At 40.5% G+C, this 25,794-nt stretch overlaps 1 protein-coding gene across 4 annotated transcripts in view; it reads right to left on the bottom strand.

Annotated features, from left to right (window-relative positions):
• The window catches only part of LOC138749175 (rab effector Noc2-like), a 124,966-nt gene that overhangs the window by 60,412 nt on the left and 38,760 nt on the right, over nucleotides 1-25,794 (bottom strand). For all 4 annotated transcript variants that reach the window (XM_069910197.1, XM_069910194.1, XM_069910196.1 and 1 more), the window contains one exon: nucleotides 2,296-2,382. In XM_069910197.1, the coding sequence (XP_069766298.1) occupies nucleotides 2,296-2,382 (87 nt within the window). The remainder of the gene's footprint in view (nucleotides 1-2,295; nucleotides 2,383-25,794) is intronic.

Genomic DNA, 25,794 nt, shown 5'->3' with positions numbered 1-25,794 from the left:
GAATGAGAGAAACCATGTGATATAATCTTGGAAGTACAGTTTCTTTAGGCATTTTTTTTGTTAAATCACTGCATCACTAGTATTTCCTTTGTACATCCTTTTAAACTCCTCAGTTTTTCTGAGCGGTCAATTAAGAGAGGCTTAAGTTTGCAGTCTCTGTGAACATTGCCTTCAAAAGGATAAAGTTTTCTTTGGCGGCCTAGAGTAGCTTTCTAATTCTCAAAATAAATGCCCATAATGACATCCTCTTCCAATTAGGACCTATTTCATCCATTTGTTTGGGAGTCACTTTTCTTGATTTGTTTCAGCTCCGATGAAAATGTTCTGCTGCTGCTCTACCTGCACGTGCCATCTCCCCAAAAGACAAATATACCACATGCTGAAACCTTTATTCCCCACTCTATCTATTATAATATCTCCACCCTTCATTGTGGATGATGTATTTCTGCGGGAACATTCTACAGGGGTGTCAAACTCAAATTCACGGAGGGCCAAAATTAAAAACTTGGAATAAGTCGAGGGCCGAACTAAATATTGAAAATTTTCAACAACATCTGCATGTTTTCTCTTCTTTCAACATATGTAATGTTAAACTTTTTCTTATTAAAATAAATGTTTAATAATAGTTTTGGATAAACTCTTTCCAGAAGCATTAACAAATGAGAAATAAAATATTCAATCAATAATATTTCTCTATAGAGGATTTGTCAAATGTTGCTAGTGTGCTGTCGAATAGTAAAATCTGAGGGCTATTGAGAATGTGGGAGAATAACATGATTCCTGAAACAATCAAATGGGTGACTGATTGTGGGCATGAACTCTAGCAGGGTTATTTGCCATGCCCTTTTTCCATTGGTACAGATATCCTTTGATTTACACACTTTTCAAGTTTTATGCCTAATGAGCTTGTATCCAGGTGCAGGACCATTTTTAACCAGGAATATATTTATCACTGTGACATGAAACTATTGGAAGATCGTTTTATCCTGAGATTAAAGTTCATAATCCTTACTCTGGCCTGTGTGCGGGAGGGCGGGGTTTGCGGGCGATCGGGTTGGACAACGACAGTGCGGGGGCATCGGCTCTCGCTGCAGGGCGGCATCTCGGCGGATCAGCGGCCCCGTCACCGTGAGTCGCGGGTCGGCTTGCGGCAGGGAGGGGGAGTGGGCAACGGTCCTGGCGAGGTCAGGCTTGAGGCCTCCGGTTCCGGGCGCTGGGAAGCGGCCTTGGCTTCCCCTGACACCGGCCAGGCCCCAAAACCAGAGTCCACGGTGAGACCCTGCAACGTAAACAGAGGAGGTGGGGGCGATTAGCGAGCTGACGCCAATGCATTCTGAGATTTGTAGTATTAGCTGTGCATGCGCTATACTGGCGTGGTGGCCAGCGGGCCACCTCTAATACATTTTTGAAATGATCTTGCGGGTCAAATATAATTATATCTGGCCCGCGGGCCAGAGTTTGACATGTGTGTTCTATAATAACCAATGAAGGTCTACTTCAATAGGCTGCGGGTTTGTTTCAACAGATACTAATGTTAATGATCTATGTAAGCTGGTCAGTTTCAATGCAACTATTAATCTAGTAGCTGGTGACAGAGCTGCATTTGGGCTTTCAATAGCTCATTGCGGAAACTCATAACTCAGCCTAAACGTGATGGATTTAATTTACATATAGAGAGAAAAAAGCTGTGAAAATCATGGACACTTACTCTAATAAATCATGCATATGTGGCTATCAGCCACCATGAGTGGAAGAAACACGTCAAGTCGAGTAGCCTTTCAAACCAACTGATTTACTGATTCAAACTTGCGCGCTTAAAAGGTCCATGCTGGCCCCATGCTTATGCAGGGCGGAAGGGACATCAACTTCCTGTCTGTTGTTTTGCCCTGCACTGAGAGCTTCCGAATATGTCTCCGATTGCGGGCTCGACCACGACCTGCTGGCGCCACCACACATACTTTTATTAGTTGTTTAATGACAACAAATATTGATTTCCAAGATTAGTTTTTCCACATTTGATATTGTTGGGAGTTTGTTGACAAGTAGAAAAAGTGTAACAGAAAAAGGAATTTTTTTCCCTTTGGATTTAATGTTTAATATGATCTAATTGCTTCACACTAGAAAATTTCATATTTCATAGATAATTTAACAATTATTCACTGAACTGGATCATTTGCATACACAAATGCTTAATGGCTCAAAATTAGTTTGCATACAAGGTTGCAATGACACTCTTGCACGTAAATACTCAGAGTTTAGTTTCGAGGGCTGAACAGCACAAATTCTGCAACTTACCTCTCTTCCCTCACTGCAAATTTTGCAAAGCCAAAAAGGTTTTCGCTGTCTCCCAATCGTTTCAATTCCACATTTTATACAGACTTTCTGCAAAGGAAAAAAAAAATCATGATCAAACAAATTATGGAGAACCATCCGATCAGAGCTAGCCACTGACAGACACTTTGTGAACTAAGAAATTTCAATTGCAATTAGTCACTTGATGGCCAAATCCTTTACCTTGTTGAGTTAAGCGAGAAGGTCTGCAGATGCTAGGGTCCAGTGCAATACACCAATGTGCCGGAGAAAATTAGCGGGTCACACAGCAGCTTTAGGACATAAAGGGTGACCAATTTTTTTTTTTAAACTCACAAGTTCATCAAGGTAATGAGTAAAAACACAGACAAGCACCTTTACACTATCGATGTCATTTAAAGTATGGCTCAGTTTGGCTCCATTTTCTGCTCAATTACATCCAATAAACTGACCAACCTCAGAGGTTTTGGAGAAGGGGATGAATCAATTTTTTTTTTTTAACTCACAAGTTCATCAAGGTATCAAGGTAATCAGTAAAAACACAGACAGGCACCTTTACACTATCGATGTCATTTAAAGTATGGCTCAGTTTGGCTCCATTTTCTGCTCAATTACATCCAATAAACTGACCAACCCCAGAGGTTTTGGAGAAGGGGATGAAACTTGGGCACCCAGAGAAAACCCATGCAGATCACAGGAAGAACACACAAACTCCTTACGGACAGCGCCAAATTCAAACCCAGGTCACTCACAACAACATGCCGCTCATGTTCGTTCACATTCTATTTTTGACCATTTAACACAGGTCAATCGCATCATTCCAATAGTCAATAGTGGAATTTAATGAAATCATTGTGTTTGTCTGCTTGTATCATCGACAATATCTCAACTCTAAAGATGAAATATCGTAATGCAGGTTTGCCGTTTAGTACAAGAAATTGCTCACATTTAAAGATTATGAAACACTTTGTCTTTAGAAGACTGTGGCTATTTCTACATGCAATTTAACCTCAGTGCTAATACCACTTTCTGCCAGGTCTTTCATACAACCTCAATTCTTAACATTACAGGGAAACTATCAGGACTTCTTATTGACAGCGCAACAAGTTGAAAAATGTCACTGGTGAGAAATGGAAGATTTCCAAACCTTACGCAAGCAGAACCAGGGGAGAGACAAACATTGCTCAAGATGTCCTGATAATTTCAGGCAAACACCTCATCACCAATGTGACATTTCCATTTCACACATCAATGATCCTTATCGATTGTTTTAGTGAAATTCCAATTGTGGATAGATTTGTGCTGTGGACTTAAACTGGAACTCTTAAATTTAAAATTCTTACAGAAGTGGGGAAAAAAACTTTTCCTCTCCCTCCATCCCTCCCAAAAATGTCTTGCATGTTTTCAAAGCAAAATGTCAGTCTTAAAAAGAATAATATATTTAACCATATTGAAATGTTTACTCTGAATATCTTTTAACGGAAGAAACCTAACATTTAAATGGTTCATTAAGAATCTCATCAGATTGGTGTTTTCAGCCAACAGCAAGTATTTAAATGTAAGAAATAGGAGCAGGAGTCGGCCAAATGGCCCGTTGAGCCTCCTCCACCATTCAATAAGATCATGGCTGATCTGATCACTGACTCAACTCCACCTACCTGCCCTTTCCCCATATTCCTTAATTCCTTTTTTATGTAAAAATCTATCAAAATGAACTTTAAATAAGTTTAATGAAGTAGCCTCAACTGCTTCCTTGGGCAGAGGATTCCACAGACTCACTGCGAAAAATAATATTTCCATCTTAAATCTACTCCCCTGAATCTTGAGGCTGTGTCCCCTAGTTCTGGTCTCACCGTGAAAACAATTTTCCTGCTTCTATCTTATCTATCTCTTTCATAATATTATGTTTTTATAAGATCGCTTCTCGTTCTTCTGAATTTGAATGAGTATAATCCCAGATGATTTAGTCTCTCCTCGTAGGTCAACCCCTCCGCCCCCTCCCTCATCGCCAGGATCAACCTGGTGAACCTCGTCTTGACTGCCTCCAAGGCCAGTCTATCCTTCTTCAAGTATGGAGACCAGAACTGCACACAGTACTCCAGGTGTAGCCTCACCAGTATCTTGCAGAGTTGCAGCATGACCTCCCTGCTCTTGAACTCAATTCCTCTAGCGATGAAGGCCATTTGCCTTCTTAATAACTTGTGGTACCTGCAACACAACTTTTTGCATGAATTGCAAAAAGTTGGGTTCTTTCACACCTATTTATCGAAATAAAAACAAAATTAACACAGTTAAAGCCCTGGTGTCCGTAATTCAAGCAACCATCAAAAAAAAAGAGGAAATAAATAAAAATTTAAAGTTTAAAATTGTCAAACTAAATGTTCTCCAAAGCAACACACAACACTTTGGTGAGGATGGCAGCAATCATTCAGTCAGCAGAGCGCCCCAGTCGGGGAGGAACTCAGCCGGTCTTTCAGTGTCCATAGGAGACAAAGATATATTGCCAACGTTTGGGTCCAATCCCTTCTTCAAGGAACAAGCATAATTGACTAGTTGGGCAGGTGTTGCTCAGAAACAAATGTCAAACCATGCAAATTACATTCTTAATTACATTAAATTGTTCAGGTTCTTCTACACCACAACCTTGATAAGCAATGAGAAGCTGGAGGAACTCAGCAGATCAGGCAGTATCCATGGGTCAGTCAGTTTCAGGTCGGGACCTGTGACATCTGGACTAAAGTGGGAAAGAGAGATATCGTGTATAAAAGGGAAAATAGATAGAGGGCTGGGGAGGGGCTACAGGTGGTAGATGATGGGAGAGGTAAAGAGAAAAATAGAGGAAAAGACTAGTGGGAGGTCGGAGGCAGGTAAGATAGAAAAGTGAGAACGAGAATAAGAGAACCCGATAGTGGTGGGGTTAGCTAAAAATTGGAAAATTCAATGTTCATGCTGTTGGGTTTAAGACTGTGTAGGAAGAAGACAATGTGTTGTTCCTGAAGTTTACATTCAGCCTCACCCTGACAATGGATAAGACTGAGGACAGGTTGTTCATCAGCTGTCAATATCTTCAAATTTTGAATTTTATTAAATGAAAAAAATTAAGATTAGTCTGTACACCCATTAATGTGAGTACACTCTTAATTGAATCATGAAAAGATTACCAACATATCCAAATTAAAATGCACATTTTTTTTTTAAATTTATGTTTTGACGGATATATGTATACCAAAGGAAGTCGAGTGCAGTGCACAAAAGTGCTGGAAAGACTCAGAAGGCCATTCAGTACCAATAGGAAGAAAAATAGTGCTGTTGTTGTTTCGGGCCTGAGCAGTTCTTCAGGAGTGCCAAAAATCAGACAGATTTCATGTATGAATCTGTCAGGGTAATTTACTGCATCCGATGCAACCTCCTCTACATCAGAGAGATTGACACAGACTGTGAGATAGCTTCATTGAGCACCTCTATCCTCTGCAACAGCAAGGACCACTCAGTGGCCAACCGCTTCAATTCCACACCCCACTGCCACACAGACACATGGCCTGATGTTCCGTGAGGTTGAGGCCACCCGCAAATTGGAAGAACAGTTTATATACCATCTCAGCAGTCTCCAAACAGACATAATCAATATCAACTTCTTCCATTAACCCCCACCCCCGCCAGACTCTCCCTTTCCCTGATCCTTGCCTCTCATCCTCCAGCTCCCCACTCTCTTCCCTTCCTTTTATCAGAGAGTTCTTTCATAGCCCTCTGCCCTCTCCTTTTATCATTCTCAATTTCTTCCTCCAACCACCTCTTGCGTGTTAGCCTGTTCCTCCCCTTCTCATCCCCCTCCCACCCTATTTTTATTCAGGCATCTGCGTGATTTTCCAAACTACTGAAGAAGGGTTCACGCCTGAACCGTCAATGGTTCTTTTTTTTTTACTTTCTATGGATGTGGCATGACCTGCTGAGTTTCTCCTGCACTATTGTGTAGAGCACACTAATAGTCTTTGTGACTTTTGATATGGGGATCAGGAAGGTCAAGAATGCAGCACGGTTACATGTTTTAAGGTATTTAAAACAGTTCCCCAGTTTGTGCCATCCTATAATAAATCCTATAATCACTGTTCAAGACTAGATCTAGTTGTTTATGGTAACTGTATTCCAGACGGAGCTTCATAAATGTGTAAAAGACCAAATATCTACTTCAGTTGCTAAACTACAAGAAAGCACACACAACTTAATTTTCTCTGACCTGAGTCTTACTCTCCATCTAACTAATAACACTCTTAATGACATTGTTTCTTAAACTTCAAAAATGAAACAATAATTATGCAATCAGAATATTTTATCCATTCATGCATACAAATGCATCCTCACAGAGACCGGTTCTCTTTGGGGAAAAAAAATCAAAATGTGTTGTGCTCATGAAATGAAGAATCGCATTCAAGCAGAAAATCTCATAAGAAAAAAAATTATTCTGACAGTACAGCTGCCTGATAATCACTAAAGTATCCTGGGGAACTCTACGCTTGCATTCAGCTCAGATGTATTTTGAGGTTTGCATGGTGGCGACTTTTGTATGGTAGGCCCGATTAGGATCTGATTTGCACCAATACACAATTAATCCTCCCCCTTGGATTTCATGTACACGTCCACAGGGAAGGAAGGTAACTTGCAGAAGGCTTCAGAGAGAACACCAAGCTGAGAAGCTCTTCTAAACACCAGAAGAAAAAAAATAACAGAAGAACCTGAATTGTCTTTTTTTTGGTCACATTTTGAGCATTTGAAATCTGGGATTTTTGCCTACCCAGCAACATTGACACTGATTCTACAGAACTCTCTGGCTTCGTTTTGATTAGAATATCATGGATAATAAACACCAGGCATTAGAAATATCTCATACTGGAAAGTTTTCCACAATGTCCAAAATAATTTGACGATTTCACAATTATATGCGGTATAAGCCTCAAAGCATTTTATTTTATTTTCAGACACATTCTTTGAAAACATTTAACCTTCTCAGCATCTGCAGGTTCCTCTCCCCTCCACAGAGCCACCTAAAAAGTGAACAATAACATTATAGATAATAAATCACCCCCGCCCAAATTTAAGTATAAGTCTCTGACCGGGTCAACTCTTCTGAAGCAGGGATAAGGAGATTCTTTAAGAGAGTCACCCAATGGCAAGCAGCATCAACCTGCTCTTCATCCCGGGTGACGCCATTGCTGTTACACACAACTTTATTCAAACAGCTGCTATGAACAAAGCACGAGCAAGGCCCTCCACTGGCTGAATACTTGCTCTTCACCAATGGCTTATGTGTTACTTCAGAGAACATTTACAATTTTAAACTTGCATTTTTTTACCCTTTTTTTTTACAGGTTACCAGAGGCTGCCAGTTGCTTGAATTCCAGACACCAGGTGAAAGGGAATCGGACAAGAGCATGCATTATTTAATGACTTCTAGTTTATTCCAATTTGCTTGTACCATTTGAAGAAAAGTGAAAGGAAAACAAATGCAGGAGACAAAGTAGGGTAAATAAATAAACTTAAAATAAAGTCACCAGGACCAGATGGGGTTCATCATAGTATTCTGAAGGAAGTCCAGAAGGAAATTACCAAGGCACTAACCATCATATTCCAGGGCTCTTCAGAATCAGGATTTATTGTCATGACCAAGTCATGAAATTCGGGGTTTGCAGCAGCGTCACAGGGAAAACATTCACATTATAATCATCTTACAACATTACTATAAAAAAGTTAAAATAAGTGTACGAAATGTAATAAGTGTCATTGATTATTCAGGAATCTGATGGTAGCAGGGAAGAAGCTGTCCTTGTGCCAATGAGGGCTCATCTTTAGGCTCCTGTACCTTTTTCCCCAATGGTAGCAGAAGAGGGCACGGCCTGCACGGTGGGGGTCTCTGAGGGGAGGCTGCTTTTAAAAGACATTGCCTCATGTAGACGTCCTTGATGGAGTGAGGTCTGGTGCCTGTGATGTTGCAGGCCAAGTTAACAACCCTCTGAAGTTTATTCTTGTCCTGAGAATTGGCACCTCCGTACCAGGCAGTGATGCAACCAGCCAGAATGCTCTCCACGGTACACCTGTAGAAGTTTTCAAGTCTTCAGTGACATGCCAAATCTCCTTATATACCTCACAAAGTAAAGCCGCTGGCAAACCTTCTTTGTTATTGCATTAACATGGATGCTCCAAGACAGATCCTCGGGGATACTGACACCTCTCCACTACCGAGCCTGCAATGAGGAGTGGGTTATGTTCCCCTGAGTTCCTCCTGAAGTCCACAATCATCTCCTTGCTTTTGCTGACGTTGAGCGCAAGGTTGTTCTCATTACATCATTCTACGATCTGATCTATCTCCCTCCTGTACACTTCCTCATTGCCATTTGTGATTCTGCCGACAACTGTGGTGTCATCAACAAACTGGAATTGTGCCTGGCCACACAGACATGGGTGTATTATGAATAGAGCAGTGGGCTAAGCCCATATCCTTGGGGTCCTTGAATATATGGCTGCTATCAAAGGACTGGACAATAAATAAATGGGTTGTAGCTTAATTGGGTGTAATTAGGCAGTATGGACTTGTGGGCCAAAAGGGCCTGCTTCTGACCTGTATGTCCAAATACATTAAATTTTAAAAGTTCGCTCCTGAGTTCAAACAAAAGATTAAATGCAAGCTCAGCAACTCAAGGACAGTTCACTTAACTTTGGCATTGGGAAAGCTTTTACTAGCTTTGATCTTGGAGAGGATTATCAGTGACCTTTATGAAAAAGGAAAAATTAATGCAACTCAGCAAGGAAATCATATTAACCTAATTTGATATAGTTACTTGATGAGATAACACAGTGTTGATGAGGGTAATGCAGTCAATGTGGTATACGTGGATTACCAGAAACCTTTCAATAAAGTACCACATCACAGATTTATCAGAAAAATTAAAGTACCCAGCATAAAAGGGTCATTGATGGAGTGAATACAATATTGGCAAAGTGATAGACCATGGAAGGTGATGGTGAAAGGTTGCATTTTGGACTGAGGGAGAATAAATAGCAGCATTCCTTGGACATCAGCAAAGATGGGGACTTTGCATTTTGGTAGATACAGGCTGTACCTCTTTAATCCAGCAATGTCAGGACCTGTCCATTGCTGGACCACAGAAAATGCCAGAAAGCAGAAATTGACCCCTAAAGGAACCTCTTATGTAACATATCAAAGGTGGAACAAAGATTAAAACAGGAAATAATTCTGTGGGGCAGCACAGTTAGTGTAGCGGTTAGTGCAACGCCTTTACAGTGCCAGCAATTGGGATATTGGTACAAACTCCTTACAGACAGCATGGGACTCGAACCCAATCGGGGCAGATTCAACCTTTTCACCACCAGTGATCGGGACTGGTGTTAGAGTCCTGTGCTGTCTGCAAGGAGTCTGTATGAACGGCAGCAGATTCAAAATGTGCCGGACCTCGGAAGTTGCTGGACCACAGAGCACCGGTTAATAGAGGTTCAACCTATACAGTAAAAACCCTAGTATCCAGAATTCAAGCGACCAACAGAAAAACTGAGGAAAATAAATAGGTAAAAAAATTTAAGTTTAAAAGTTACGCACCTCGCCGTTAGTTCGCCAACCACATAATCTCAAACAACCAGAAAATACACTAATCCGGCATCTATCAATCCCCATAGGTGCTGGTTACCAGGAGTTTTAGCGTAATCTTAACGAATTTGTCATATACATTGTACAATGTATATGCCCCAAAATTCTTACTTGCTGCAGCGAACAGGTACTTTGCAAAAACAATTTTAAATTGAATTCTTAATTGAATTTAAAAAGATAATAAATTCACAAAAAATAATTAACAAATATGCAAAATTATTCAAGGGCATAAAAAGGTGACAGTCCTTGGAGCACTCTCTGATAAGTATAACAAAGGAAGGTTCAAGAGCTTGATAACTGTTGGAAAGAACCTGCTCTTGAACCGAGAAGTGATGGCCTTCAGGCTTCTGTACCATTTGCCTGAAGGGAGCAGGGAGAAGAGATTGTGACCAGCGTGAGGACCCTTTATGATGTTGGCTGCCTTCATGAAGCGGGGGTTCACACAGATGCATTCAGTGGATGGGAGGTCAGTGTTTGTGATGGACCTGGCTGCATTAATATCCTGGTCTAGGAAATGTAGACCACAGTTTTGAGTATTGGAAACTGTGAAGAGGATTTTGATAAAGAGAAGCAAGATATAAATAGGCTGGTGAAACAGGTAAACACATGGAAGATAGGTTTAATACTGAGAAATATGAAATGGTGAATTTTTGTCAGAAGAATGAGAAGCAGCAAAAGACAATAAAACATATTGTTCTAAAAGGAGTGCAGGAGTAAAGGGATGAGGGGTAATGGTAGCAGCAATGACAGATAAAGTAGTTAATATGGTGGAGAAAGTATACACAGTTCTGGGTTTTATCTACAAAGGCATGGAATACAAGGTGTGGAATTATGCTGAACACTGGCTCCAACTGGAATATTACGCTCAATTCTGAGTACTGTATTATTGGAACGATATGAAGGCATTAGCGAAGATCCAGAAACTATTCATGGCGGTGGTACCCAGGATGAAGGACTATACCTTTAACAATAGACTAGGGAGGCTCGGCCTCTCGTCATTGAAGAAGGCTGCGGGAAGATGTGATACAAGGATCAGGGCAAGTTGTAGACGTTGACAGGGGAGCTCAAGTACTGAAGATCACTGGTAGAGCAAGCGAATTAAAATGGCCATTAGTAAAAGAATATTTACACTGCCTGGCTGTTGGAATCCTGCATGCACTAATTGAACATGTGGCAGAGTATGTTGTGTGTGTGTGTGTGTGTGTGTGTGTGTGTGTGTGTGTGTGTGTGTGTGTGTGTGTGTGTGTGTGTGTGTGCGCGTGGGTGTGTGTGTGCGCGTGGGTGTGTGTGTGCGCGTGGGTGTGTGTGTGTGGGTGCGCGTGGGTGTGTGTGTGTGGGTGCGCGTGGGTGTGTGTGTGTGGGTGGGTGGGTGGGTGTGTGTGTGTGGGTGCGCGTGGGTGTGTGTGTGTGGGTGGGTGGGTGGGTGTGTGTGTGTGTGCGCGCGTGGGTGTGTGTGTGCGCGCGTGGGTGTGTGTGTTTGGGTGGGTGGGTGGGTGTGTGTGTGTGTGCGCGTGGGTGTGTGTGCGCGTGGGTGTGTGTGTGGGTGCGCGTGGGTGTGTGTGTGTGGGTGCGCGTGGGTGTGTGTCTGGGTGGGTGGGTGGGTGGGTGCGCGCGTGGGTGTGTGTGTGTGCGCGCGTGGGTGTGTGTGTGTGTGGGGGTGGGTGGGTGGGTGGGTGGGTGTGTGTGTGTGTGTGTGTGTGTGTTTTGAAGATATTCCATTGCTTAATTATCCAAATCTATAACACACACACACTTTTTAATGCATCGGAGAAAACTGCAGAGAAAAGGAGATGGATGGAATTATGGAAGTGCTCTGGTAGAGAGATGGAGCAGGCATGATGGGCCAAATAGCCTCCACCTCTGCTGTAACAGTTCCACAATTCTATGATCATTTTGTACCTTACATTATCTGCAAACTACATGCACCAATGTCATGAAATCGTGATGTCTCACTGTCCGAAAGCAAATCAGCGCAATGGAACTATTAAACTGTTGTAGTTGCAAGTCGTGTAAATGCCAGATTCGTAGCTGCAGTCAATATTGGAAAGCAGCTCATAAGCCCAGTCTCTTGGTTGTTTCACAAGATCAATAGGTTTTATCTTCCTCCTCTTATTAAAAGTACCAATCAAATTTCTTCCACACTGGGGCTTTTTTCTCTGGAGCGTAGAAGATTGAGAGGGGACTTGATCGAGGTGTTTAAGATTTTAAAAGGGACAGACAGAGTAAATGTGGATAGGCTTTTTCAATTAAGAAAGGGGGAGATTCAAACTAGAGGACATGGTTTAAGATTGAAGGGGGAAAATTATAAGGGGAACACGAGGGGAAATTTCTTTACACAGAGGGTGGTGGGGATGTGGAATGAGCTTCCGGCAGACATGGTCAAGGCAGGATCATTGGTTACATTTAAGGAAAGACTGGATCGTTACATGGATAGGAGGGGACTAGAGGGGTATGGACCGGGTGCTGGTCAGTGGGACTAGGAGGGTGGGGATTTGCTACGGCATGGACTAGTAGGGCCGAACTGGCCTGTTCTGTGCTGTAAGTGGTTTTATGGTTACTATGACGGAAGAGAATGCCGTTTAAAAACAGCTACTTCTCATGAATATAATCTGTAGTTTGAGGTTTCCTTTGAAGAACAATATACTCTTTCCATTATTGATCGAAGTTACAATTTGATGGCATTCTCAAGGGCTATTTTCAAATCCTGAGCACATTTGTAATATCATTTACAACATCAAACACAGAGCTCGAAACCTTTCTCCAGAAGCTAATTTCTTGTTCAATGACAAAGCCTTTTTAAATTGTTCCATAAACTTCAAAATTGTTCAATAACAATTTAATTATTCTGCTAATAAACCACAATTTGATTTTCCTGTAGATTTGTAAGAAAATAATCCAGTTAAAATGAATAAAATTACTAACATACAAACATCACAGCAGGATGTTTGTTAGGGCTTCACCACCTACATGAAGAGAAATAATAATCCCATGTGCCCACTATATTCATATCCCTCTAACTCTTTCTAATTTTAACAAATTAATCCAATCAATTCTTAAATGCCATCCTTGGCTCTTCAATAGTCATATTCTATACTCTACAGTTCACAATGTTTGGTAAAATTCTTCATCCTCTTCATTGTTTTAATGAGGCTTTCAGGTACACCAGTGGATGTCTATCTCAGCTACAAAGAGGCAATTTCAAGGGATACCCGAGTCAGATACTCGTCGGCCATGGTAAGGATTGCAGGCCATGACATCCTATAAGGCGAGGCCGAAGACCGTAAATGGCTGTGATACTTCACTACCCAAAGAGCTGAACACCTTTTATGCTCACTTTGAGAAGCACTCAACAGTACCTACAAGAATCCCTGCAGAGGCCTGATGATCCTGTGATATCGGTTTCTGAGGCCGATGTCAGAACCTCATTCTCGAGGGAGAACCCTCACAAGGCGTCGGACCCTGATGGCGTACCTGGCAGAGTACTGAAGTTCTGTACCAACCAACTAGCCAGACAGTTCACAGATATCTTCAGCCTCTCATTGACACAGTCGGAGGTTCCCACCTGCTTCAAAAGGGCATCAATCACCAAGAAGAGCGGAGTGGAATACCTCAATGATCACCGCCCAGTAGCACTCACATCGACTGTGATGAAATGCTTTGAGAGGTCGGTCATGGCCAGAATTTACACATGCCTAAGTAAAGATCTGGACCCACTGCAATTAGCCCACAGTTGCAATATAATTGGCTTTCTGCTCAGCTCTGGATCACGTGGACAACAACAGCACATACATCTGGCTACTCTTCATCAGCTTCAGCTTAGTCTTCAACACTATCATTCTCCCAATGCTGGTCAACAATTCCAAAACTTTGGCCTCTGCACCCCTCTCTGCAACAAGATTCTGGACTTCCTCATTGGAAGACCACAGTCAGTACAAATTGGAAATGTCTCCTCCTCACTGACGATCCAGCAGGCGTATCTGAAAGATATATGCTTAGCCCACTGCTCTACTCACTCTACACCCATTACTGAGTGGCTAGGTACAATTCAAATGCCATCTAGAAATTGGCTGTTGCCTCCATGATCGTAGACAGCATCACAGACAGTAGTGTGGAAGCGTACAAGAGGGAGATCAGCTGGTCGAGTGATGTCACAACAACCTTGCACTCAATGTTAGTAAAACCGAGGACTTCAGGAGGGGGAAATCAGGAGAACACAAACCAGTTCCCATCGAGGGGGTCAGCAGTGGAAAGGGTTAAGGACTTCAAGTGCATGAATGTAAACATCTCTGAGGATCTGTCCTGGGGCCTCCGTGTCGAAGAAGGCTCGACAGTGAGGAGTTTTAGGAGATTCGGTTTGTCACCGAGGTCTGTCGCAAATTTCTACAGGTGTACCAGGGAGAGCATTCTGACCGAGGGGCCAACACACAGTACAGAAAAAAAATTATTGAGTTGCGAACCCAGCAGGTGCCATCATGGGCCATCTGTTTTCATTCCATCGAGGACATCTACAAGAGTCGGTGACTTATATCAAGGACCCCCACCACCCAGGCCATGCCCTCTTCACATTGCTACCATTAGGGAGGAGGTACAGGAGCCTGAATACAAACACCCAGAGGGAACAAGGACAGTTACCGCCCCTCTGTCATCAGAGTTCTGAATGGACAATAAACCACAGGCGCTACCTCACTTTCTCATATTTTCTTACACTATTTATTTATTTTAAAATGTAATTTATAGCAGTATTTTCATTGTAATGGATGCCACAAAACAACAAATTTTGTGACATGTTCATGACAATAAATTCTGATTCTTAGAGCACCACTCCATCCAGTCCCATTTACAAACCATTAGGCCCTTTTACACTGCACTTGAAAGATGGGAATTAACCGCCTTTTAACCACTTCACTTACCTGTGTGAACACGACGAAACTGGAACAGGGGGTCATTTTCATCTCGGTAAGGTAGGTAGTATCAGAGCCAATGTGTTTCTCATCGGCTCCGTGTAAAAGGTTTACCTACCTTCCCAGGCTGCAGGTCCCGCCTCCTCTTACACCTGGATGCCATATCCCTATGTAAAAGGCTGAACTGACTAGGGTTTTCTTGGTTCAGTGTGAACAACCAACCTGGTTTAAGCATGGGTCATTGACACATCAATTAAATGGGACCACTGTGTTAAAGGGGTAAATGATGCATATAGTGAGTGAAACCTTGCAGGACACCACTATGAAATGCCAAACTCACTGAGAAACTGTTCTTAACCAATTCATCCTTTTGATCCACTCTCAGTTCTATTCACTATTTTCTGCCCAATTTCAAGTTGCATAATCTTTTCAATGATCTGTACAATACCTTATGAAAGTCATTTTCAGTGCTGATGTATACAACATCCATTGCATTTTCCCATCCACATATCAATTGCCTTCTCAAAATTTAATTCTGACATCAAATCAGCATGCTTTTCACAACACTCCATTCAACTGAATGTTTAACTAATTTCATCTTATGGATTTCAAACCATCTCCATGACAAATGATAAACTAATTAATCCATCATTCCCATGATTGGCTGGGCTTCAACTTGAAGATATTCCATTGCTTAATTATCCAAATCTATAACCACAGAAAACTGTGAATTCAGTTCTGCTGTTCTTTCCATGTTTTTGACAGAATGTTCCAAACAAAGCTTCTTCAAAATATCTCCCAATTTGCTTTTAACTCATTCAGTTAAACCTTCCCCATCCCAACCACCCATACCCCACCCTCAGAGACAGACAAACTCACACATGCATGCACCGACACACGGATGCACGTCACAGACGCAGACACATACGTTGAGCCCAGAATCAAGTTTATAAACACTGAATTAAATGGCTCACTATTCCCACCTTTTTATCCTGTATAAAACAACCAGCTTCTCCTATCGGCAATCATACACATTTACAATAATTTTCTTTCTCATATACTTAACAATACATTTTTTCTAAGAATATCTTTTATCCTCCAGTGCTTTGCTTTCCAAAATGAAACAATTGTGTCCAAATGATGCAAAAATTTCCACATAATAAATGTTATGTCTCTGTTTTACTTGGGAGGCTTCTTAAATAACTTAAGAGATGCAAGATTCAAATAAGAAGAGAGACTTTACTAACTGACGTCTTCCACCATCACAGGACACTGTTCACACACTCACATATACATATATATATATATATATATATATCTTCTTTGGCTTGGCTTCGCGGACGAAGATTTATGGAGGGGGTAAATGTCCACGTCAGCTGCAGGCTCGTTTGTGGCTGACAAGTCCGATGCGGGACAGGCAGACACGGTTGCAGCGGTTGCAGGGGAAAATTGGTTGGTTGGGGTTGGGTGTTATATTTATATATATATATATATGTGTGTGTGTGTGTGTGTGTGTGTGTGTGTGTGTGAGTGTGTGTGTGTATATATATATTTTTATATATGTGTGTATATATATATTTATATATATATTTTTTATATGTGTGTGTATATATATATATTTATATATTATTTTTTTTAATTTATATATATATATATTTATACACCCCAGAGTGGTGCAGTACAGTTACTACAGAGAGAAGGATGTATTCTTACAGTTACAAAATAGTTCACATTATCCTGACTATATAACAAAACTACTGAATTACACTTCAGTAGAATGCTGCAAGATATTTTATCACTTATCAATGCCTCATGACACCAAGAAATGAATGAAGCAAGAGTTTTGTTGCATTTTTATGTTATTATTAAAGAAATAAAATCTTAACTTAACAAATTGTGACCATTTTAGATCACAGTACAGAGGTTTGTTGATTATGCAGTGTGATAAGCTGGATAAATGCCAGCCTGTATTTCCATAATTCTCCACAGATCATAATTGCCTAACTATGATGAATCTGACTCGCTGATCCACTGTATTCTACTGCCAAGATTTTAAATAACATGATTGCTGCTACTCCGTGTAATGATACAGAACGACCTGCAGCTTCTTATTTTGTTCCTTTATTTCACATAAAGGACTGACAACCACTGAATACAAATGTAAAATGGGATGAAATGTCACATTCGGGTTAGGGTTCGGGTTTGACCTAATGTCTCCATTTGACATACAGGTAACTTGTAGCAATCACACAATGATGTTGAGACGGACTGTGGCTGCTCCATAATTCAATCCATCAGTCTTCACTAAAATCACATTTACCAAGTTGTTAGTTGAGAAAATGACAGGGTAGATTGTGGGAGAAGGTCTTCTTTAGCTGGAGAACCTAACATTAGGAGACACAGTCTCAGAATAAGGAATCAACCATTTAGGGCTGAGGTGAGGAGAAATTTCTATTTGCAATAGATTGTAAATACAGGAATCATTTACCTTAGCCATCTGTCATGCTCTGTTTCTGTCCAAAACCAAAATTGACAGATTTTTGGACACTAAATGAAAGTGGACAAGGCATTGGATCAACCATGATCGTGTTGAATAACAAGAGAAAGCTCAAGGGGCTTTGATGCCCTAATCCCATTTTCATTTATATTACATTTTGACTAACTATTTATAATTTTCCAATTAAAATAACCACATGCATTCATGAAGGTGGCATCACCAATGATAAATATAGCATGCTTATTTTGTAAGCCAGAGGGAAACTTACCTTGTCCCAAATATGATCTTTCATTTATTATTTAGTCCTATTAATTTCATGCAGATACTTAATATGAAAGATCCCGATATAACGGTAGAAAAATTTGGTGATTGAACACTCGTAAATAATGTGGTTCCAAATTTGAAAGTTAATCCAGAGTTAGGAGAAGTCTGAAACAGCTGAACAACTTCTGACATAAATTGATGGCACATGAAGTCTGTTGTGCCATCTGCAGGAGGAATATTCAAGTCTCGAACCATCTGGCGATTGGTGGGTTTTTTTTAATTGTTTTCCTGGACCCTCAGCTCTGGTTGGATAAATTCCTGGAGGCGTTGTCACAAGATCATTCTGCCTTCAACCACCAGCACTTGCTAATGGCTGTCCAGTATTACCATCTTCAAAGCACAATGCCATCAACAAACGAATTGCTGAGTGATAAAATTCTTACATCTGTGCATGCAAGCACACACACGCTCGCAGCAAACATGTCATTTTGTCCGCGTAGGACTCAGCAACCTCTGGAACTATTCTATTCCTAACCATCCAAGTTGTCTCATAGAAATAATATAGCTGTGGAGACGATTTGCTGAATCTTCACTGCAGTACTACCTTGCGGAATCCAACACCAGCCGTTCTCACCAGGTGCCCTACACCTACACTTTTCCTGAAAGCCACAGCACATTTAGAAAAAAAACTTTGTTTGCTTTCCCCTCACGTATCATAAATATTTATTCATGCTTTTTTTTAAAAATGAAATCAATAGGGGAGAAGTACAGAAGAAACCCAAACTTGAATGGATCACAGGAAAGGGGCTCCACAAACTTTGAGCAGAGTCCGGGATGGGGGTGGCCATAGTCAAATAAAGGTAGAGAATGACCATCCTAGACATCCAAGGAATTCATTATAAATATGCAAACAAAATAGCCATTTTCTAGCTAATTGTTCATTGCTTCTCAAGGTATTAAGATCAACTAGAAATGTGGAGATACATAGTCAGCAATGGCTGTTGAAAAATCTTCAGGACTTTTTATCTAAATCCCTGTCGGCTTCAATAGTTCTGAATTATATCTGGAAAAAACAAGTCATAAAAATGCTGTAAGTTAAAGGAGGAACTTTTTTCAATGAAAGAGAGTTAAGCAATTGCACTAACTTAAAGCACTTTAATGCTTTATGAACTTGTATGCATGGTTTTCAACTGAATATTCCCTCAATACAACCATAAATTAAAATTTACATTGTTTATAATGATTTGCAAGAAAAACTGTTTTGCAATACGGGCAATAATATCAGTTAGAATTGCATACGAGGTGGTTATATTTCAGAGATTATTGTACTATGCTATTCAACAACGAGAAGTAAAATTTTTCTCAGTTTTATCATATCCAATTGGCCATCAGATTCCTTGGGGATCACTATTTCCTAAATAACTTCAGCAGGAGGCCAGCAGATCCCCAGGGAAATTGGGAAACAGCCAATGTAAATCTCAATGCCATGTTGCCATGACTGCAATCTTTCCACTATAGTCAAAATGAGATCCTGTTTAAAAAAAACTGTACGCAACTTCAGACCTTGCAACCACACTATTTAGTTGGAATTATGTTGTACATTTGGTTACAGCTCTATGGTATGAAGAACTATATATACATAATTTTCCACTCTCTCCATAAATAGCTATAGAAAATAAAATGTGGCCCCTAATGCAATTTTAGACGGAAAGATAATACATGTATTTAAAAAGGCAAGAACGTTTTTGTGAGTAGTTGCTATGAATGCTTTGATGAATGATTAGCATTCTGCTTGCTGTCAGATGCTCCACACAGACTGTTGCAAAATGCCATTAGTCATTTCCTTTTCCCCTTCAATTCAGATTCAGCAATTGAACATTCCCTTGGGCTCCAGCATATTCAGAAATAAAATTATACTTAATCACATCTGTTCACCTGCATATATGATTACAGCATAGTACAGAATACACAAAAAAAACCAAGGCATTTTAACTATCGTTCAGATTTCTAACATCGCCAGTATTGTTTCCACAACATCATTTACAATATTGCCAAAGCAGCCAAGAATAAACCAGTTACCAAAAGTTGTCATGAATGGCCTCTAACCTGAAATGTTAACTACCGTATTTCCCTTTCCATGGATACTACCTGATATGTTGAATGTTTTCAGCATTTTCTATCTTTATTTCAGACTTCCAGCATCTCCAGTTCTTCTTATTTACATGACAGAAACAGACTTTAAGAAGCAAGGAATATTTCCTCGTCAGAAAAAAAGTCACGTTAGTTCCTGACCAATGTCTCTGCGTAGCACCATTTCTCCTCTCTCTTTCTCTCCTACATTGTCTGAGTGATATATCATCCTAAAGGTGAACATTTATTTTCATACCCATTTTCAGGCAAACCTCTATGGAGTAAACAATCACTTAGGTATCTGCGAAATCTGACCACTTACCGTTTTATTGCTTCTATTACTGACACAAATGAAAATGACAATATTTAAAGCATTTTATTTTCACTAAAGTTATGAGGAGCGAGACAACATCTGATTTTTGTAATGAAAAATCTTACTACAGCTGAACCAAGATATTTCCCTCTGCACTTCATTGTATTGATTAATAGAATTCCTCTCAATGTTGGAGATGAAGAAATCCCATTTAAATGAGTCAATAATGCAGTTTGCTGTTGATATTATGAACATGAATCTATATCTGTATGGCTTACATGCATTTATCGAATAGAACTAACTCGAGAAATCTTGGCTACTTGTTTGAAAGCAGTTCCAATTTAGTCTAACAGGCCACTTTCCCAGAGCACTCTGCTCTCTTCAAATGCACAGACAATTGGTTTTTTTTTAAATTTCCTCTTAAAATTTGCTTCCAGCATCTTTTTGTGTTGTATTCCTGCATTTTATCAAACTGCCCCCCGTATGTTTTCATAATACTCACCAGCTTTCTCTGTCAAATTTTGGACGATGCATCCCAGATCCATCTGCTTTTGTTTTGCCTCAGAATCATACCATTTAGGTTACATGCCTCTCCATGTTGATGGAGTGAAATGGAAGTGCATATAATCTAACTTATGTAATTATATATATGTATATATATATATGTTAGTACTCATGTAGTAACTTAGAACATTCACCAACATGGATGTATCTTTGAAAGAATTATCACATTTCTATGTTTTTACCTGGAAGAACTTAAGCTCTTCAATCAAACAAATTACACTGGACAATGAAGATTTTTCTTCCTGAACACTTTTGAGTGCATTTTATGGATTTTGATCTGCTAATCACAAAAATCGCCTTAAAATTTTCTTATCATTTACTGTCTTTTAGATATAACCTATTTTGTGATTTCCTGTAATTTTAAGTAGACTTGAAGCAAACAAAACCATAACGTGCAACATGACATTTTTTGCATTCGCACTTGGACGTCTTCCTTGCTGTTCATGGTGCAGTCAGTGACGAACAGGGTGAAGGGTTTCTCCACTACATTGTGACCATGGGAAAGCGGTATCAGGGCAACTGGAAACCATCAATGCTGGCCAACTTTTTTTGGATACTGACACAAGAGGCATCAGATGCTGAGTACAAATGAAAACCAGCAGAAAAACATCTTTAGGTCAGTTGAACGAATGCCATCATTATGCTATTGAACATGCTTAATTCAATAAAAGTTAATTTAATGTGTCTCCAACTTCCTAAGTGATACAGCAAATGTGAAATTATCTTGAAGTTGTTGATCATAATCTGCAAATTTTTTCCCCCAGAGAGCAAACCTTTTGAAAAAAATTTTCCCCAGTTTTATTATGATAAAAGCAAAATAATTTCTCCTCACCTCCCCTCTATAGCTGCTGCTATTAATTTTAGTTTATAATGCTTTGCTGTTGGCCCATATCAAAGTAAACATTACCTTATCACCTAGAAAATCTCCAAATTTTGTGCTGTTTCAGCCTCTGCTAATCCCTGGTAACAAACTGGTGAATATAGTCTGAACTTTTTTTCCAGCATCATTCCATTCCATGAATTGCTTATCCTGTTTCTGTCCATTTTACCATGCAGAATATCATACTACACTGGAACCTTGTTATAACATGATGGTTTGGGTCCAAAAAAAAACACCGCGAAAAAGGCGGAGTCACGCTAAATTGAGGGTTTCGATAAAATTCAGTGCAGGTGATAGATAGCAAAGACTCTTATAAATTCAAGAAAATCTCTCCAAAAGGCATTGTTAATGTGGAACATGAAATTATGGTGAATTTGGTCACAGCTCTTAATGAGCCAACTCGCTACTTCTCAGTCAAACCATGACTGTGTGAGAAAACAAATCTAACTAAACTGAAATGCATGAATTGGAAGTCAAGCGGGTGAACCCTGGTGATACCAGCCTTCACAATGAAGGCAGATTGACTGAACACTTCGTTCCTATTTGTGCTATCAAATCAGTTCTTGTAAAGCTGCCAGTTGTAGATTAATCTTGACCAAGGCATAGTTATAATCAAAGTACATCAAGAACCAAAATGATGTGTTGCATCGACAGTCCCCCGATTTCTATATTCTGCTCGAAAGCACTTCCCAAACACAAAATCAACTATATCCCATGCTCATTGGACATTGATGATGAGATTATTTCCTTTATTTATCTGTGGTTTATTCAATATTAAAAAGATAATTTGCTTTTTAACTTTTTATTTTAATGACTGGTCCACATCCAGAACTAATAAACTTCTTTTCCTGCATGAACCTTCTATGCATTTCCAATGTTTTACTTATTTTATGCACTTTTTAGCATTTAGATTTCTCATAATTTCTTTCAAAAAGTTTACAATGAATTGTCAAAAGTGTAACCGTCATCTTGAAAGGCACCAAAGATTTAATTGAGAAAAGCAGCCAACGCATTAAACTGCAAAGCTCATTAGATCAAAAGGGAAATTTATTTCTAAAGCCAAATATTGCCAACCACTGATATGAAAAGAATACACTGCAAATACGGTCATCACAGCTTATCATGACACATAATGGAAAACTTAATTTCAAAGCCTACACGCACGCACACACTTCCTTTTACATCCTCAGCATGTGTTGAAGTTCTCAGCCAACACATTTTGAATGTATAAGAAAGCAATGACAGAGAGAGACAGGCAGGAATGGATGAGATGGACAAATAAGAACCTTGGCCTCCTTGAGTAGGAAAAGAAAGGTTCTCCATGGACAGAAAAAAAAGCAGGGAGAGAGATTCAGGACAGACAATACAGGAAGATCATACACAAAAAAAGTATCAGATCAGATACTATTTATTGTCATGTAATAAAGCAGTAAAGTAACATTACGTGAAATTTCCTTTAGTCTGCCGCAGGTTAGATTCATCACTAGCACAGCCCAGTCCCCCTGAAAGTCAAAGAGGAACAAAAGAGAATCCCCTCAGAGTCACTGAACATTTGTCTCCAGTGCTCCCTTAGCCTCTACAGCCACACAAGACTCCAGTTCAGTCCAAACCATCAGCAACCCAAGCCCAAATCCAAACCTTTGCCAAAATGAGAAAGCCTACAGCTCCAAGGCCTGGGAGCCTTTCCTGCTCTCAGCTCCGTCTCAAATACCCCTTCAGAAATCTGGTTCTCATGAGCCAAGCTCCAGCTCGGTGTGGGTCCTTTGACCTTGTTGCCCGCTGCCTGTGTGAGTTCTTCGTCCACAAGTCACTCACAGTTCGCCGCCTATTCGTATCCTTCAGCCACTGACCCACTCGTTGGTCCACCATCCTTAAGGCTGCCTCCTCTGCTTGTCGTTCTCCACGGGTAGTGTTTTTCCCATTACTGGTGCCCCACACCAGTCCATTGCTCAGTGGCACATCTTCCTCATTTTCACGTCACATCACAACCCCAGATTTAATACATAATGACACTATTACAGAAATGTGAAATTAATGAATGTAGAATACAATTATGTATAGTATAACTAGGTAATATTTTGCATAATGGAAGAAAAATTAACGTGCATTTAGAAGCCAAAACACTTCAGCACCTGAAGCCTAGTTAATGCACTGTTCTTGCTCTCCTACCGTGTTCAATGAATTTAAAATTAATTGGTATGTGTCGTGGCGGCTTTTTTATGTGCTAGTTCTACCCCTCCCAACTTTAGTACCTGCCTACACCCCTGCCACTGCTCCCCCGGAGTCTGCAACCCCTTGTGGTCAATGCCGGTCACAAGTGCCTCCCTCTTGGGCCAAGACCCTGCCATCGCAGGATTTTAAATTAAACGCTGTCGGCTCTTTTAACGGGTGATTTGACATCTGCACGGAGCTGACAGCAGTAGGTCTCTTTGGGGGCGCTCTGTGCCTCCACTGCCCGCTCTTCTCAGGTCCGCACCAGCGCTGCCATTCTTTTTTTTGTCAAAACCTAAAGTATTTTAACAGATGGTGAATCTGAGCACAATGAAGTGACTTTTTTTTAAAATAATAAAGGCAGCAATAACAAAATAAGAAGGAATATCAGGATACTAAAGCAACACAAACTTCTACTGTGGTGAAATGCTTTGAGAGGCTGGTCATGGCCAGAATTAACACAGACCTAAGCAAAGATCTGGATCCACTGTAATTCACCTAGCGTCACAATCGTTCCACAGCAGATGCAATATCGCTGGTTCTCCATCAGCTCTGGATCACCTCAAAAACAGACGGCTGCTCTTATCGACTAGAGCTTAGCCTTCAATACCATTATTCCCTCAGTGCCGGTGAGGAAGCTACAAACTTTAGGCCTCTGTACCCCCCTCTTCAACTGAATCCTTGATTCTCCCATCGGAAGACCAGTCAGCACGAATTGGAAACAACGTCTCCTCCTCATTGATTATCAACCCCAAGGATGCGTGCTTAGCCCACTGCTCTACTCATTATACACCCATGACTGTCTGGCCAGGCACAATTCCAACGCTATCTATGTGTGCTGATGACACCACAGTTGTCGACAGAATCACAAACGACAATAAGGAAGAATACAAGAGGAAGATAGATCAGCTCGTTGAATGGTGTAACAACAACAACCTTGGCTCAACATTAGCAAAACCAAGTCAGTGGAACATGACCCAGTCCCCATTGACAGCTCAGTAGTGGAGAGGGTCAAGAACTTCAAATTCCTGGCGTGATAGTTCAGATTCTATCACCAATTTGTATATGTACATATGTACAGATGGTAGTGTAGGATGACTGTGATTGGCTGAGAGTGTAGCCACACCTATTGGCAGGTCTTAAAGGATTGCTCCTAGCCAGACCAGGTCATTCTGGACTGGTCAACCTACTTGTGATATGCTCCAGTCTTTTAGTTAATAAAAGCCTTGGTTTGGATCAACAAGTCTTTGGTTCTTTCGATGCGCACTACACCTGGGCATCCACATCTCCGAGGATCTGCCCTGGAGCCTCCACGTTGATGCAATCGCAAAGGTGAGGTGTCTGTGAAGATTCAGTACATCACCGAAGACTCTCGTAAACTTCTACAGGTGTAGCCTGGAGAGAATTCTGGCTGTTGCATCACTGACTGGTATGGAGGCACCAACTCTCAGGACAAGAATAACCTTGGCTCGTGACATCACAGGCACCAGACTTCACTCCATTAAGGACATCTACATGAGGCAGTGTCTTATAAAGCAGCCTCTGTCCTCATGGACCCCCCACCACCCAGCCCATGCCCCCTTCGCTCTACTACCATCAGGAAAAAAGTACAGGAGCTTAAGGACGGCTTCATCCCCACAACCATCAGATCCCTGAATAATCGAACCAAAGACACTGCCTTACATTTCATGCAGTATGATTTTTATTTTTTGATAGTAAAGTTGTAAGATGGTTATAATATGAATGTTTTCGCTGTAATTCTGCCGCAAAACACCGAATTTCGTGACTTGTTCATGACAATAAATTCGGATTGTGATAAATCCCCTAGATATGAGGTGATGGATATCCAGCTTCATGATGGTTGAGATAACACCATCTTCACATTAAAAAAAAATCAACTATGTGGAAAGAAGTCAACATTCCAGCAACAATATGTTATTCTTCAGTTCATTTTCAGAATCCAGATGATATTGGCAAAGCCAGTACTCTATTTAATAATAATGAATTTATTGTCAAGCACACAATTACAATGTACATATGCACCAAAATCCTTTCTTTCTGCAGCCAAAT

This window comes from Narcine bancroftii, chromosome 14, assembly GCF_036971445.1.
Source record: "Narcine bancroftii isolate sNarBan1 chromosome 14, sNarBan1.hap1, whole genome shotgun sequence".
In the NCBI taxonomy this organism is placed as follows: Eukaryota; Metazoa; Chordata; class Chondrichthyes; order Torpediniformes; family Narcinidae; genus Narcine; species Narcine bancroftii.
The sequence above is the reverse complement of the archived record's forward strand: the minus strand, read 5'-3'. Positions and strand labels throughout refer to the sequence as shown.